At 42.8% G+C, this 15,136-nt stretch overlaps 1 protein-coding gene across 2 annotated transcripts; it reads left to right on the top strand.

The window, feature by feature from the left end:
* Positions 1-345: 345 nt before the first annotated feature.
* E2F8 (E2F transcription factor 8) lies at positions 346-12,177 on the top strand. 2 transcript variants are annotated; one of them, XM_063332527.1, is made up of 13 exons: positions 346-586; positions 1,192-1,467; positions 1,785-1,941; positions 3,111-3,362; positions 4,078-4,239; positions 5,757-5,894; positions 6,212-6,421; positions 7,316-7,400; positions 7,691-8,213; positions 8,908-9,126; positions 9,995-10,124; positions 10,648-10,964; positions 11,550-12,177. In XM_063332527.1, exons 1-13 carry the CDS (start codon positions 554-556, stop codon positions 11,721-11,723), a joined length of 2,676 nt encoding a protein of 891 aa, XP_063188597.1. In that variant the 5' UTR covers positions 346-553; the 3' UTR covers positions 11,724-12,177. The 2 variants fall into 2 exon arrangements, with proteins under 2 accessions (XP_063188597.1, XP_063188596.1); XM_063332526.1 differs by having other exon boundaries at positions 3,111-3,416.
* Positions 12,178-15,136: the final 2,959 nt, after the last annotated feature.

Here is a 15,136-nt window from a genome sequence, read left to right as displayed (position 1 = left end):
TGCACGAGGTGGAGGGCCGCGAGCTGATTGGCTGGGCCGCCCCGGCCCTGCCTGCGGCGGCTCAGCGGATCGAATTCAAATCGGTACCGGGAGCGGCCGCGGCGGGACGGGCCTCAGCGGGACCAGGTGGCGGCGGCACCGCTCCCGGTGGGTGTCGGCTCTCACGCGGGGCGGGCGACGGAACGGCAGTAGCCATGGAGCAGCGCTCCGGGCTCGGTGCTGGCGCCAAATGTTTAAACCGGATCCCGGAAGGGCGCCGCCCACCCGCCCGCCGGCGGCGGCCAATCGGCGGGGCCGCGCCCTCAGCGGCTAGTGCTGGGCGGGGCCGGGGCCGTTGGGGCGGCGGGCGCGGGCCGGGCCCAGAGGCGGGAGGCGACGAGAAGGTCCCCGGCGGCGGGAACCGGCCAAGGTGGGCGCCGGTGGCCGGTGTGTCCCCACCCCCGCCGGTTTCCCGGTTAACGCTTCACCTCCTCCCGCCCCGCAGAACCGGCGGGACCCGCGATGCGGAGCGACCGGTGAGCGTCCCCCGTCCCCGACGCTGCGCGGCGGGAGAATGCAGCAGGCGGAGATGGGGACCGGCGACAAGGTAATGCCTCCGGGGGGGCGGGAGAGGGACGAGCGGCCACCCTCACCCTTCCCCGCACCCCCGGGGGTTCCCGTCTCCCGCGGGCGGCGGGGTCGGGCCGGTGACAGCCCCCGGCGCCGGTTCTCCGGGCGTGGAGCCGCCGGGATCGCAACGAACGCGCGGGAAAAAAAATTTCTATCCGTATTTCTATCTTCTTCTAAATTTCTATCTTCAGTTTCTATCCGTAACAGAATTTCCTAAAACTTATCTTTGCAGCGAGCAGGACTTCCTCCTCGCCCCGTTTTTTTTTTTTTCCTTAATCAAAGGTTTTTTTCACTCATTCTTTTTAGCTTTCTGCTACGCATTAATATTCCCCTTAACTATATTTTCCCTAGAGGGAAAGAAAAGGAGAATTCCCTCGGGAATACTGTGGGTGCCAGGGCTCAAGCTACGCCAGAGAACTGGTTTCAAGGTTCCTTGGTTCAGAGCAAGGCTGCGACCTTTGACTTGGAGCTACCCAAAAAATGCAATTAGGTTTGATTCCACTTTGACTGTTATCAGCAAATGGATTATGGCGCTGCTGGGTTTTAACATCCCTGTCTTTCTTTTTTTTTCTTGATGCATAGGAAAATCATTCTTCCGAGCCGTACAGAAGCGTTTTGAAAACCCCTTTGAAACAAGCAGCTACCTCACATTCGGTGTTGACGGAGCTCCAGCCCGACTGTCAGCCTCTCACCACCCCCCCAAAACCTAAAGAAATCCTCCCAGCGGATCCATGGACGCCGACTTCCAACCTGAAAATGCTGATTAGCGCAGCCAGTCCGGAGATTAGGAGCAGAGAGCAGAGAAGAGAGCTGTCAAACAACCCCAGTGAGGTCCTACAGGCAAAACACTGTTTGCAGGTACATTGTAAAGCTGTCTTCTGTATTTACTTTTTTTTAAAAAAGTTAGCTGAAGGCTGTTTATTCAGTATAAAAAGCTATACATTAACATGCTGCAACGGTTTTAAAATTTTGATTTCGGAGGATTTACCAAATATAAGTAGGGATATTGCCTAGTATATTGCCTAGTTACAATGGGTAACGTTTTGCTGGTTTTATTTCACAGACAAAGGAAAACACCAGTCCTTTGGCACTGCTCACAATAAAGCTGTTAATGATCTCCGTTTGCACATTTATTGAAAAAAATTTCAAATTCTCTGTTTCTTATTTCCATGCAGGAGCACTTATCGGGAGACGAATATGAAAAATCTCAACCAAGTCGCAAAGAGAAAAGTCTAGGATTACTGTGTCATAAATTCTTAGCTCGATATCCTGATTACCCCAGCATTGCAGAGAATAGTTACATTTGCCTGGATGAAGTAGCTGAAGAGCTTAGTAAGTTGGTGTATATGCTATTATATATTTCTTCATACAATCGTGCCAATAACCTACATTTTTGCTCCGTAAAATTCTGAGTCCCTGCTGCATACTCGCAAACTTATTCAAACCCGTCTTTAAACTCTTCATTCTTAGAGCAATTCTTTTAAAAAGCTGAAGTTTCTTCAATGAGCTGAATTCAGAAACTCTGAATTATGTTTAATATTAAACATCTAAATTATTGCCGATACCACAAATAACCAGTTGCACCTTTTTGGATCTAGAGATGATGGCTCAGATTAGGGGTTGGATTTTTGCGGCAGGAACTAGCGTTTCTCAAGCTGAACCTATGACTTCCTGTCCAGTCGTGACACCAAAGTGAGAAACAACTTTCTGCTCTCTGTGATAATTAAACTTTCTCCTTTTGTATCACTATTTTTAAGTCACGCCAATGATCTACGGAGAATCTGAGTTGCTAACATTAAGCTGAAGCTTTTTTTTTTATCAGAGCAATGAAATTAGAGAATTCTACAGATTATAAAACTGATAATAGTTACAATTTATACTGCTATAAAATATTTGGTGTCATTATATCTTCAGAATACGTTGGGGGACACAGAAGAGGGATGAATTGCAAATTAAACAAAATTGTCTATTTTATTTATACTCTGTACAAAATATCATCTCTTTTAGAAAACGCCTAGTCAAAACAAGAATTTAACAGTCAAAAGGACAGTGTGTTAATAGAGTAACATATACAAGCAAGTTGCAGAACAGTTGTCTACCATGAGTTACCCAGGATATTTAATGAGATGATCTAAAATTGATGCAATGAATAATTAAAAATGGTTTGGGATTTTTTAAAAGCTGTATTGAAACCCATCGAGTGGCTCTTCTGGCAACAGTAAGTTTTCTTAAGGAACGCTGTAAACCAAGTGTAACTGTGGAAAAGCAAGTCCTTATATCTGAAACAAGAATTGTTTTCCTTGCTGGCGAGATCTATGAGGGCTATTTTCAGAAACCTTTGTAAAGAGGAATTGGCAAAAGTGGCTCAGAAGTGTATTAAGAGAAGGGGGAAGTACAGGTAACTGATGCCTTCTCCGTGCAAACCATGTTTCAGGTAAACGTCTGACGAAACATATTTTATGTAGTCGAGATGTCACGTTCATCTTTCCTTTTTTTTTCAGATGTTGAACGTAGACGCATATATGATATTGTGAACGTGCTAGAGAGCCTCCACATGGTGAGCCGCCTTGCCAAGAACAGATACACTTGGCACGGGCGACACAATCTCTCCAAAACCCTGCAGGCTTTGAAAAAAGTTGGAGAAGAGAACAAATACACACAACAAATTCAGATGATCAAGAAGAGAGAGTATGAGCACGAATTTGATTTCGATGGTGAAAGAAATGAAGACATGGCAAGATCTTTTGGCTCAAGTGAGCATTCAGAAATGTCTTTTGTCGAGCTCCCAGGAATGGAATTTCGTGCTGGTAATAATAGTCTGTAACGCCAAGAATAATACATGCTTGTAATGATAAATATCTATGAACTTGGAAAAAACATTTATTGGACCTTTTTTTTTTTTTCTGAAATGCTAGTGCTTGAAAAGCACCACAACTGTTTGTGGTGAGAAAAAGTGCTCTACGCTCTTTCAGTTCTCATTCATTCAATTCTTGCACACGTATTTTGTTCTTACAGTGCAAGAACAAGGGGGCACCAGGTGAAACTATCAAACGTACCCAACATACAGTCCAATTTGCAGGATTTGTTACCATTGAATGTTATAGAAGCCGAAAGTATAAATTACTCAATCTATTTTTTTAATTTAGGTTTGATTAGTGGAAGAAATGTTAATTAAGGGTTGTTAAATACATTGTATAACCTGCAGTTAAGCATCTTTAAGAGTACAACTTGATAGGGAACGTGTATAAGGGGGAACATCGCACTTCTTTGTAGTTAGACGTGGTATCCACCTAATTATCTGATTCTTGCCATGTAGAAACACGATTCTGGAGTCCACGTCAGCCCTGCCTAGTTGCTGTGTTGTTTGTTGTTATAATAATTGTTAGTGACAAATTTCTTCAGTGTTTTAAAAATGTCTGTAGCTGGCGTGTCACCTAATACTTTAATCCTTTCTCCTGTCTGCTGCAGCGTCAGTAAATAGCAGGAAAGACAAGTCTTTACGAGTGATGAGTCAGAAATTTGTGATGCTGTTTCTTGTGTCGACTCCTCAAATAGTAAGCCTTGAAGTTGCTGCTAAAATCTTGATTGGAGAAGACCAGTTAGAAGACTTAGATAAAAGCAAATTTAAAAGTAAGTAAAATGCTGCTGTTGCTGGCTGCTTTTTGATCTTACTCTAAACAGAAATATCAAGTGTAAGCTTAGGTAGTGTAAAATACCATCATCTTTTTCCTGCCATAAAGATATTTGAGCCTCCAAAAACTCACTAAACACCTTGCGCAGTTTTTAATAGGGACCCACTTGTGTATAGTCATGGATCCATAATGACCACGTAAGAGAAAAAGTCCATTAAATCCTCTCTCCTGAATGCCACAAGGCTGCTTACTGGTCACAATTTCTCTTTCCCTTTCCTCAAGCAGTGTTTCAAAGATTTCACCGGCATTTCATGAAAGGTGCCCCAGAATCATGCAAATCTGTGTTCTGCTCATATAAGTTATTTGTTGGAAATCTAAAGAAATTCTGTAAAAGTCCTGTTAATAACTTACACGTGAGAGGAAGTGAAACCCAGTGCTTAACTGCCAATTATTTCTTCATTCTTTTACCCTGCTCTCAGTTCCCTGCATGCTTCCTCCTTTTCCTCTTCATTCAAATAAAAAGGTACTTCTAGGTCTAGCTGTGTATGTCTAGAATAATCAAAAATGTGCCTGCTCTTGAGGGATCAAGAATTAATTGCGGGTTTCATTGAAAATTACACCCTTCCTTGAGTCTCAGACAGACTCAATTGCTTTTTTTTTAGTGGAATTGTGTCTATGCAAAAAAAAATCCTGATCCTTGTTGGTTTCAGTTCGTAATTTCCTTTCCACTGCATCATGGCAACATAGAGAGAGAGGGTGGGTGTGTGCTCAATAGGGAGTTTTTGTTTGCTTTCATTTTTTCGTCTTCTTCCAGGATGTCTGTCTTGCAATAAAAGCATTTTCAGGGCATTCCATCCGTGTGTCTGTATGTCAGGTATCGCGTGTTTTACTGTGTTCTTGGTTAAGAAGCATAGTCCCAACTTCTACAACGTGCTTGACTTTAAATTTTCAGTAACAGCAGCTTTGGCCTAAGCACGTTCACTTTGCAGCCCAGAAGTCACTTGTGATTAGACTGCTGCCTAAAACCTTTCCCCAATTGCTCACCCTGAAGACAGTTAAAAACCACGCAGGATGATTGTCCCGGTGGATTTTAGTGTGTCTCTTCCCTCTAGTTCCCATGTTCAGCACTGCGTGTGTGTACCTGCCTTTTAAGCTACTTATTTTCACTACAGAATTTAGAATCCTATTGTATAGGTTTGGTCATTGCACAGAACCTAATTTGTTTTGAAAATGTTTTTTTCCTATATTTAGCATAATATACTTAGCGGTAATTTCTAGCTCTGTATCTGACATTCTATATTACATATAATTATGTAAATTATAATTTTGTGATATCTTATATTGTGATATGTTATTTCATAGTATAAATACCTGTTCCACAAAATTGTTCGTATAAAAAAATAATAGAAGGTTTTCCTTTTAGCTGCTAAAAGGGTGTTATAACATTTTTAATCTGAACTATGTTAACTTGTTAATCAGAATTGCTATACTTTACATTTGTTTATTTTATTTCAGCCAAAATTAGGAGACTTTATGACATAGCAAATGTTCTCAGTAGCCTTGAGCTTATCAAGAAAGTCCATGTTACAGAGGAGAGAGGCAGAAAACCAGCATTCAAGTGGACCGGACCTGAGGTCTTGCCAAATATTCAGGGTAGGTGTATGTGTCATTTCCTTTTGTTCTGCTGATGATTTTGATCGTTTCTTTGTTTTCTCTGCTAGAATTTTTTTGACCAAAACACAGAGTAAACTAAGCAGAAAGTTTTTACTAGTCACACCACTGTCCTTGCCAGCGCCGCACACCAGTATGTATTTCCACGTAGTCGATGTACTCATACTGAAACTCTCACGTCTCCATTTTTGCTGCTGCTAGTTCTTCAATAATTATAAGCCAGGCTCAAATAACTGCTTTTCGTTGCTGAATCTGCATACGATACCTATTTACTCTCTGGGTTTTTCTCTGCTTTTTAGGTACAAAATTTGAAACAACTTCTACGACCTCTCCCTGCCCTATTTCAGAATCCATCCCTTCCAAAGAGCAGTGTTCGAAAAACCTTTTTCCTTCAAGAGGAAAGCAAAACTTCACTCGGCATCCATCTTTAATAAAGTTAGTTAAAAGTATAGAGAACGACAGAAGAAAGATCCAGTCTGCTCCCACCAGTCCAGTTAAAATAAGTGCAAGTACGTCTCTTTTTCTAAGTTTGTTTTTAACTCAGATGTAGTCTTGCATTACATATTCAGACTTGCCATCTTCTCGCAGGAGATACGGATGCGTGGGTATGCCTGCTTACAACAAACATGTCTTAAGAACTGTCAAAAATACACAAGATGGGGAAAAATATACATCGCCTGTAAATCTGAGGCCTTACAGGACTGATAGTGAAGACAAAGCTGAACTGATCTGTGTTCAGCGCGTAAGCTCTGCAATTAGTAGAAGCTCTTTCCAGTTTGGTGGACCAAATCCAGGCACAGCTTGTGCAATTGCAGCGAAGTAAATATATTCATTGAGATCTGGACCAAATTCAGCACTCTATAGGGAACTCCAGTTGCCTCTTTCACACCAAATACACGAAGAGTGGCATATTACTATTTTGGGTTTAAAATTAATATTAAATCCCTTTTAACATACCACTGTCTACGCTTTGTGTGATGTCTTACTAGCTACAAACCTTCTGTTTGTGTAGTGTAGCTGATTCTCTGGATATTGTATCTTTCTGTATGAACTGCTCTAACCCTGGTTTGTTGTGGAAACTGTGCTTTAGATCTTACTATCTAAGCAGTTCTGTATTCCATAAAATTGCCAGAAAATTACCTATCAACATTCACGTTCTCGTTAGGTATCCTCTTTGGAGGGAAAAAAAAAAATGGAGCTGAGGCTTTAAAATTTGGTTGACGTAAGCTACCGTCCAATTGATCAAATCCAATCTGGGCTGCGGTTTGAGGATAACATGAAGCCTTAGTGTCTTCTCATTAGATGTGTATGTCACGTTAAATAATGTATTCTCCTCAAGCCAAAATTTAACTTTTACATTTGATGTACTAACAGGTTTGTTTTGTTTTCCCCCCTCCAACCAGGTACTGATCAAAATATATCAGCTTTCCCAAGTAAAATGGCTCAGGTTCCAGTAATTGCTAAACATCAGCTGGAAGGACAATCAAAGTAAGTTAGCACAATTATTAAGGTGAGAAGCTTTATTTTGTCACTGGCTGTTAAGTTAAAGCTAGGCTCCGTTTGAATTGGGCAACAATCTGCAAAAAAGGGTAATCCCTGATACTGCAGGCTATTTTTTCACTTATTTTCTGTTTAGTGGATTGAGAAGTACAAGTTTACGTTAAGTCTTTGTATGGCAGAAAATACAAATATACGAATGTCAGGGCATTCATTTCTGCATGAAGGTATTAAAATTTTTTTTGGCTTTTTTTGTTTGTTTGTGGTTGTTTTTTTTTAAGGAAAGCAAAAGAGATGAAAATGAAATTGTCGAGATCTGCTTTGGACTGTAATTTGTCCTTGCCTGAGGTGGTCCTCAAGCCCCAACCTCCTCGCCCTGCAGCACCCTCTGAGCAGCCGGCTCTCCCGCAGCCACTGGGCGTCTGTCCTCCAAGCCACAGCCCAGTCTCACCAGTCATCCTACCTCAGACGCATTCTGGTGTTTCCTATGCCATTTACCTGCATCCTTCCCCAGCCCACACTGTGACAACGTACAGCCCGAGTTTCATGTTGCAGCCTCTACCGCGTGCTAATTTAACTGGAATTGAAAGTGTTAATTCAAAAGTAGTAAATAAAATATCCACTGAGGAAAGGGACAATCAGATAGCTACAGATGATCCAACAAAGTGCCTGACAGCTAAAGAAAGACCGAATACAAAATCAGAAAATTCATCAGAGCGGTGCCTTAAAAGATCACAAGCATTACAAGAGAATAATTTATTTAAAAGGTGTAGAAGTGATGAGGAAAGCTTTGATACTTCGCTGGTAAGTTCAACTATTTTTAAAATGCCATCTTGTAGCTTAATGATGTTGTCACCTACTCATTTTCAAAGTGATTTAGGAGCCTAGTGTGTGGGGGTGTTTTAAATAACATTATGCTTGAATGGGTTGACATTCATCTGTTGTGCTTGCTGATGTTTGGGGGGCTGTTTACACACACGTGTATCTTTCTCTCTCAAGTATCACATAATCTTACTGGTATTTGCAAAGCATCAGGCAGAATAAACAGTAAATATTTCCGTCTAATGCGCACGTTGACGTTGGATTGTTGTAGGCGTAATAATGCAGCACATGAAGAGAATAAGAGGTTCAGATAACACTTGATGCGTATGGAGAGACGATCTGGATTTCTTTCTGCTCCTTGGTTGCTGAATGCTTTAGTGGCTCTGTAAATTATTAGTCTGCTTTAAATTGCGCTTGCCAAAACAGTGGTGAAATGTTACCAGCGTGTTGTGACAACACGTGGTGTCAAACGTCCTTGAGCTGTGAAGGAGCAAGAGGGGATAACATGGATCCGGTTGTCTTACTGACTAGAAATGTTTACAGCACAAACTTGGGAATCAGGAGAAAGGAGAAAACTTGCCTTCCTAATTTTGTATAAATGTCATTGTAGACCTGTAATTGAGAATGTTAAGTCTTACAGTCTCTGCCTTTGTCTTTCTATGTGCTTTTTTTAAAGGGAGAATCCATTAAAAATGAACGACCACCTTCCAATAGCTCACAAATGAATCGTGAAATGGACAATTTCCAGCCAGAGAGACAGAACAAAACTGAAACATTAGGTCAAAACATGGCAAATTGCTCTGACCAGTGTAAAAGAGAAGATATTCCAGAAGATGAGGGCAAAATCAAAACCAAACAAGACATACCTGTAGCATTTGCCATTCCTGCTCACGAGGTAAGCTTTGTCAGACCCCACGGCACAGCTTGCCATTACCTGGGAAAACACCACTCGGAGTCTTTGCAAAAGGAACAAATAAACATATAAAGATTGTCTTTGGTTGGATTAATTTTAGTGTGCTGTTAAAATCTTATTTTGTAGGAATGTAGGACTTCTATTTCTGCATTAAGTACAACAGTAAGAGGACACGAAGTGACTTTCATGCTTTCATTGGGATGAAGATCATAACTAAGTAGATGAAGGCAACATTGAGATCCCTTACCTCCCCAGTCCTTTATTTGTGTATATTTAGTCTCAAATACTTTGATTTACAACAGAATCACATGAAACTCTCTTAGTCAGTAAAATTTGGTATTCTGCAGTTAAGACTTCCTACTGTAGAAAACCTGAATGAAGAACAGTTCTGTTGATGAAAACAGAACTTGTAAATGCAAAAGGATTGTCTTCCAATATTTGTCTTAGGAAAAACACAACCCAAGAATGAGGTGACACGATGATTACGGGGTCCAGATGTTTCTTCTGGAAAAAAACCCCGAAGTATTCAATATCAGGATTTCTCTTTTGCCCAGTGTAATTGAACTGTGTTAATCCCAGATGGATTTCCAGTTCCTCACTGGGGATATCAACTGGAAATGGAGCCAGATGACTCCTGCACAGTCGGGCAGTCTTAATTTAAAGAGGGTGTCCTTGAGTCAGTTGTGTCTAATTTCAGACAGAAGGTAGTACAGGCATGGAATACAGGATCCTGGGAATACAGGGGATAAAGAATAAGAACAAGGCAAGGGGGACACAACTTTGGAGAAAAACTTCGTTTTGTGTTAATTACGCATTTGGGGTAAAGGCGTATTGTCTTTTTCTTTTTCAGACTTTTTTTCCATCTGGCTATCTTATTCCTCTTACTCAGTGCACCCATGGCAACAAGGCAGGCTTTCCTGATGAAGAGAAAGCTGGGATATGTTCACTGCAGCACACTACCTACAGCTCACCCATTGCTGGTGAGTATTAAATCATAGAATCATAGGGTGGTTTGGGTTGGAAGGGACCCTAAAGATCATCCAGTTCCAACCCCCCTGCCATGGGCAGGGACACCTCCCACCAGACCAGGTTGCTCCAAGCCCCGTCCAGCTTGGCCTTGAACACCTGCAGGGATGGGACAGCCACAGCTTCTCTGGGCAACGTGGGCCAGGGGCTCACCACCCTCACAGGAAAGGATTTCTTCCTGATATCTCATCTAAATCTCCCCTCTTTCTGTTTGAAGCCATTACCCCTCGTCCTATCACTATATGCCCATGTAAAAAGTCCCTCCCCAGCTTTCCTGGAGCCCCTTTAGGTACTGGAAGGGGCTCTAAGGTCTCCGCAGAGCCTTCTCTTCTCCAGGCTGAACCCCCCCAACTCTCTCAGCCTGTCCTCACATACAGCTGTCTGGCTTAAAGGATTGTGGGCCACGTTCATCCTACTAAGGCAATGGCTTGGGTCCCAATTTTTAATGCCCTTCAACACTTGATTTTTCTCTTTCAGGCGTCATTCCAATGACGGCATCTGAACTGAAAGCAGTAAACATCCCTGCTTTTCATATAACGCCCTTGAATATAATGCTGTCGCCAACTTCTATAGCTGCTGCACCTGTACTGAGCGGCTCCAGTCTCAATTCAAGCAATACCAGTTCTGCCCCAAATCCCAGTTCTTCGGTTCTGAACTTTACACTGCAACACGTAGGACTGATACCTGCGGGTGTGCAAGTTCCTGCAAATCCCGTTCTTCAGCACGTGCCAGTCTCTTCACAACCAGAAAACGTCAGCCATAGCTCAGAAAATGTGAACTTGCAAGAGGAGAAGGTAAGTAAAAATATATTGCAACTTCCTGAGCGTGGTGGGTGGAGTGGGGGGTATAGTGCAGTTATTCCTTTACAGCTGGTAACATTTTTAAACAAACATATTTTTTTTTAATCTTTATAAATCAGCAGTGTCGAAAAAGAGCTGGCAGTGAAGGCCAGCGTAAGTGCAATATGATTGAGAGGTTAGAAAGGAAGAACAAGTATCTCACTTGTTGTGGAAGCGGAGCCAGCTGGGAGATGACAATACGTGAAGAGACAACTGTTTTAGAGGGAGGATTTTGCACAGATCTGAGATGAGACTTATTAACAAATTGTCCATTTTTTACTTTATCTTATCTTTCCTTCTTGCTACTCTCCTAATCTACTTTCAAGTTAAAGAAACCAGATTTTTATTTAATTGGGTTTATATATATATTCATAGATATATCAAGGAATACAGGTATATTGTTCTCAGTAAAGAGTTGTTAAGTTTTGAATTTTCAGGAAAAAAAAAGTAGTTAGTGAAAATCCTGCAGAAACCTAAAACTAGAATTCACTTTTTTTTTTCTTCCCCTTAAATGAAAGTAATTTTCTCTCTTCTCTTTAGCCTTGTGTTCCAAAGGAACCCCAAGTGCCCCAGGCAGCTACAGAGAACTTTTTCCGCACCCCAGGAGGGCCGAACACGGGACCTTCACTATCTGTTAATTCAGATGGTACCAATAGAATCTCTCAAGGAACTCTGTATATTCCTCAACGAAAACTTGAAGTGTCAGAAGACTAATTTGAGGGTATCAAATTGCTGAATGTGTTGGCAGGCATCGTTACTGCTAACACAGTGCACACATCTTGGGTTGTACGATGGACAATGTGCGCTTTGGACATCTATTGGCGAGACCTCAGTACTGGAATAGCCTTAATTAATGCTTTGGAATTAAAACTGGCTCTTAATGAGAAAGTTAATGTCTAATAATTTTTCCAAAAGGCTTACCCGAAGTATTACGGCAACAGAGTTGTGTATCTAGTGGTTTTTGTGTTGCTTTTCTGCTATGCAAAGTAAGCTGAGATTGTCTTTGTACGGAAAGGTACAGTCTAGCAGTCAGTACAGATTTTGCACAAAGAAAAGTACTGTGAGTGTGTACATATTTCATGGCTTAACAAAAAGCCCGTAGTTAAAATGTCTTGCCTCCTACGTTCAAAAATGCTCTTTTGTAAAGTTAGTAAAAAAAAAAACCAAACAAACCCAAACCAAAAAATGAATTCTTAATCAAGTTTTATATAAGTTAAGAATTATTTATACTGTATTTCTAAATCGATTTGTTCAGATTAAACTTACATCAAACTCAAATTTTGACTTTTTACCTGAGTTAAGTAATACCTTGTGTATTCACTGGCATCTCTTAATTCTTTCTTTGTCAGGCAGGGGTGTCTCTGTCTTCTGAAGAAAGGGAAAATGGTATTTCATCAGAAGGGGATTTAAGTAACTCGGTCTGACTGCTGCACTCTATCACTAGAAATAGCATCTCCCAGTAGTAACGGTTAGAGGAAAATATAGTTATGAGGGTTGGAATTCAGAGTACCTTTGTCACCCTGGAGCATTCTGGAAAGTGCAGTCCAGATATCACAGAACTGAGAAGTTACAAGGTTTGGGCCTGGAAGTAAACAATGTTCGTAAGATTTGAAGATGCTCACTCATGGTTTGCCTCTCTCCTCCTATTAAGCTCAGAGTTTGAGCCCGGTGCACGCTACTCTACACACTCTAGAGGTTCTCCAACACTGGAGAGGCTTCAAGCCTAAGAGAAAGTTTTCATAATATTTGACCTAAGGTTTTTTAACCGTCTGAAATGGTTTGTGGCAGAAATCACCAGGGCGGTCGCTGAAGTCACCGGCTGTTCCCTGCTGCAAACAACCTCAGGTCTGGCTTCCAGCAGGAGGGAGCCCCGTGTCTTGGACGTGCCCACACCGTGCAGAGGCCGGACGGGTCGGTTCTGCGTTCTAGCTGAGACCAACATCAACTTCCAACTGTTGTTTCTCCGCTATTCCAATTCCATACCAAACAGGTTAAGTTAAACCGACTGAATGTAAGTACATACAGCAGAGTCTTCTATGCTGAAGGAAGAAAGGTGAAGCCTCCTCACGCAGCTCACGCTCATCTTAGATGACACAGAATAAGTAACAAATTAAAGGAAAATACAGTGGATCTGCCTCCCCAGGGGAAACATGCCTGGCTGTCCAAAGTAGGACAGGAGAAATGGTAGCACAGCCCAAGATTCAGGCTTGGACTGGGTGAAAAAACAGGTAAAACAGCTAAAACAGTGAAACTAACTGCTTTGCTCTTTAGTAATGCAAAGTTATAACACAAAATACACCTGGCAGTATAGGAAATACTCCTACATGAGAGGGAGAGAAGAATAAAAGGTGCAACATGGAGGAATTCTCACTGCAGTGGTGAGTAGGTTTTTTTTTTCTTCTCCAAAGGGGTAATCGATTGATCTTCCTTACACCTGCTATCACTTTAATTCTAGAAGTATAAAGGCAGAGACTTACAGGAACTTGCATTACTCAAAGGAAACAAAGTACACACCTTTCATTTTTGGACACGGCAGTTGACAGAGGAAGAACCTGCAGTAATTAAGCTCGGAGAAATGGCCTTCTCACAAACTGTGCTCCATTCTGAAAATCTTAACATATATTCTGACTTGCTGCCTGGTGTCCCTCGGCTCCTGTCAAAATACAGCTGCTTGCTGCTTCACGTGGGCTTTATAACGCCCAGCACTCTGTTCTCGTTCATTTTGCAGGCTGAAAAGCCACCGCTTCTCTGCCTCTGTCACCCAGAAGACTTGCTTTTGGCTCTGCCTACCTGAGCTCGCTGCTCTGCCCGCCCGCCTCGCCTCCCCTCGAACGTGACCCGAGTGCCCGATGTGCTCCCTTGCCAAGCTCGAGGGAAGTCCCTCTGATCCTCAGGCTCGTTTCGCTTTTGATATGCTGCGTTCCAGTGCTCTGAGCCGTGGTTTTTTAATCCCTACCTTTGATTTACAGAAAACACTACATTCCTGCTCCACCAGGGATATAAAAATCCGTGTGTGTGTGTATGCTCCAGTTGCGTATTTCCAGTCTGTTCTTCCAACCTCATGTCCTGATAGCCACAGTGGACCAGGGATTATACGAAATGCCAACTAACCCATAGGGGCCCGACTGCTCCTCTGAGCCGTAAAGAGCCTCTCAACAAGACTGGCACCCAGGGGCCACCCCGTATCTGGGTTGGCACAGATGTACAGGAACGAAGCGACACTCAATACCAGGAAACTAAAGGTTGTTCCCTGCCCTTTCCCCTTGAATTCTCTGACAAACTCAAAGGGAAAATACTTAGTGCCATTTCAGGGCAAAATCTTGCTCCAGAAATTTCCCCCCACTTGGTTACAGTGCGAATCCATCCAAGTACATGATCTACACAGAACCATAGAATGGTTTGGGTTGGAAGGGACCTTAAAGATCATCTCGTTCCAACCCCCCTGCCCTGGGCAGGGACACCTCCCACCAGCCCAGGTTGCTCCAAGCCCCGTCCAGCCTGGCCTTGAACCCCTCCAGGGATGGGGCAGCCACAGCTTCTCTGGGCAACCTGGGCCAGGGGCTCACCTCCCTCACAGGAAAGAATTTCTTCCTAATATCCAATCTAAATCTGCCCTCTTTCAGTTTAAAACCATTACCCCTCATCCTATCACTACACTCCCTGATCAAGGGTCCCTCCCCATCTTCCCTGGAGCCCCTGTAGGTGCTGGAAGGGGCTCTAAGGTCTCCCAGGAGCCTTCTTTTCTCCAGGCTGAACCCCCCCAGCTCTCAGCCTGTCCTCATAGAAGGCATCGATGTGAGTGAGGATCAATGAAGATCCAGTTCCCTCAAATGTCAAGGGTCCTATCTTACCGGTCACCGAGGGTGCATACACAAAGTGGTTACAAGCTTCTCAGCGCTTTCCCTGAACTCCAACAGCAAGCTCAGTCCTGACCCAACCCCCCGCTGCTGTCTTACAAGGAGTCATAGAATCAAAGGACGTGTTGGGTTTGAAGGCACCTTTAAAGGTCACCTAGTCCCACCCCCCTCCAGCGAGCAGGGACATCTTTAACTAGATCAGCTTGCTCAGAGCCTCATCAAGCCTGGCCTTGAATGTCTCCAGGGATGAGATGTTCATAACATGTACAT

Source organism: Chroicocephalus ridibundus, chromosome 4 (assembly GCF_963924245.1).
Source record: "Chroicocephalus ridibundus chromosome 4, bChrRid1.1, whole genome shotgun sequence".
In the NCBI taxonomy this organism is placed as follows: domain Eukaryota; kingdom Metazoa; phylum Chordata; class Aves; order Charadriiformes; family Laridae; genus Chroicocephalus; species Chroicocephalus ridibundus.
Note: the sequence above shows the minus strand (reverse complement) of the source record. Positions and strands in the feature narration are given on the sequence as shown.

What these genes read in the sequence shown, in the direction of transcription:
- E2F8 (XM_063332526.1), top strand. Translation starts at nt 554, where the DNA reads ATGCAGCAGGCGGAGATGGGGACCGGCGACAAG. An exon ending in AGGAATGGAATTTCGTGCTG is followed by an intron (nt 3,417 to 4,077) that starts GTAATAATAGTC and finishes TGTCTGCTGCAG; the next exon opens with CGTCAGTAAATAGCAGGAAA. An exon ending in AAAGCTTTGATACTTCGCTG is followed by an intron (nt 8,214 to 8,907) that starts GTAAGTTCAACT and finishes CTTTTTTTAAAG; the next exon opens with GGAGAATCCATTAAAAATGA.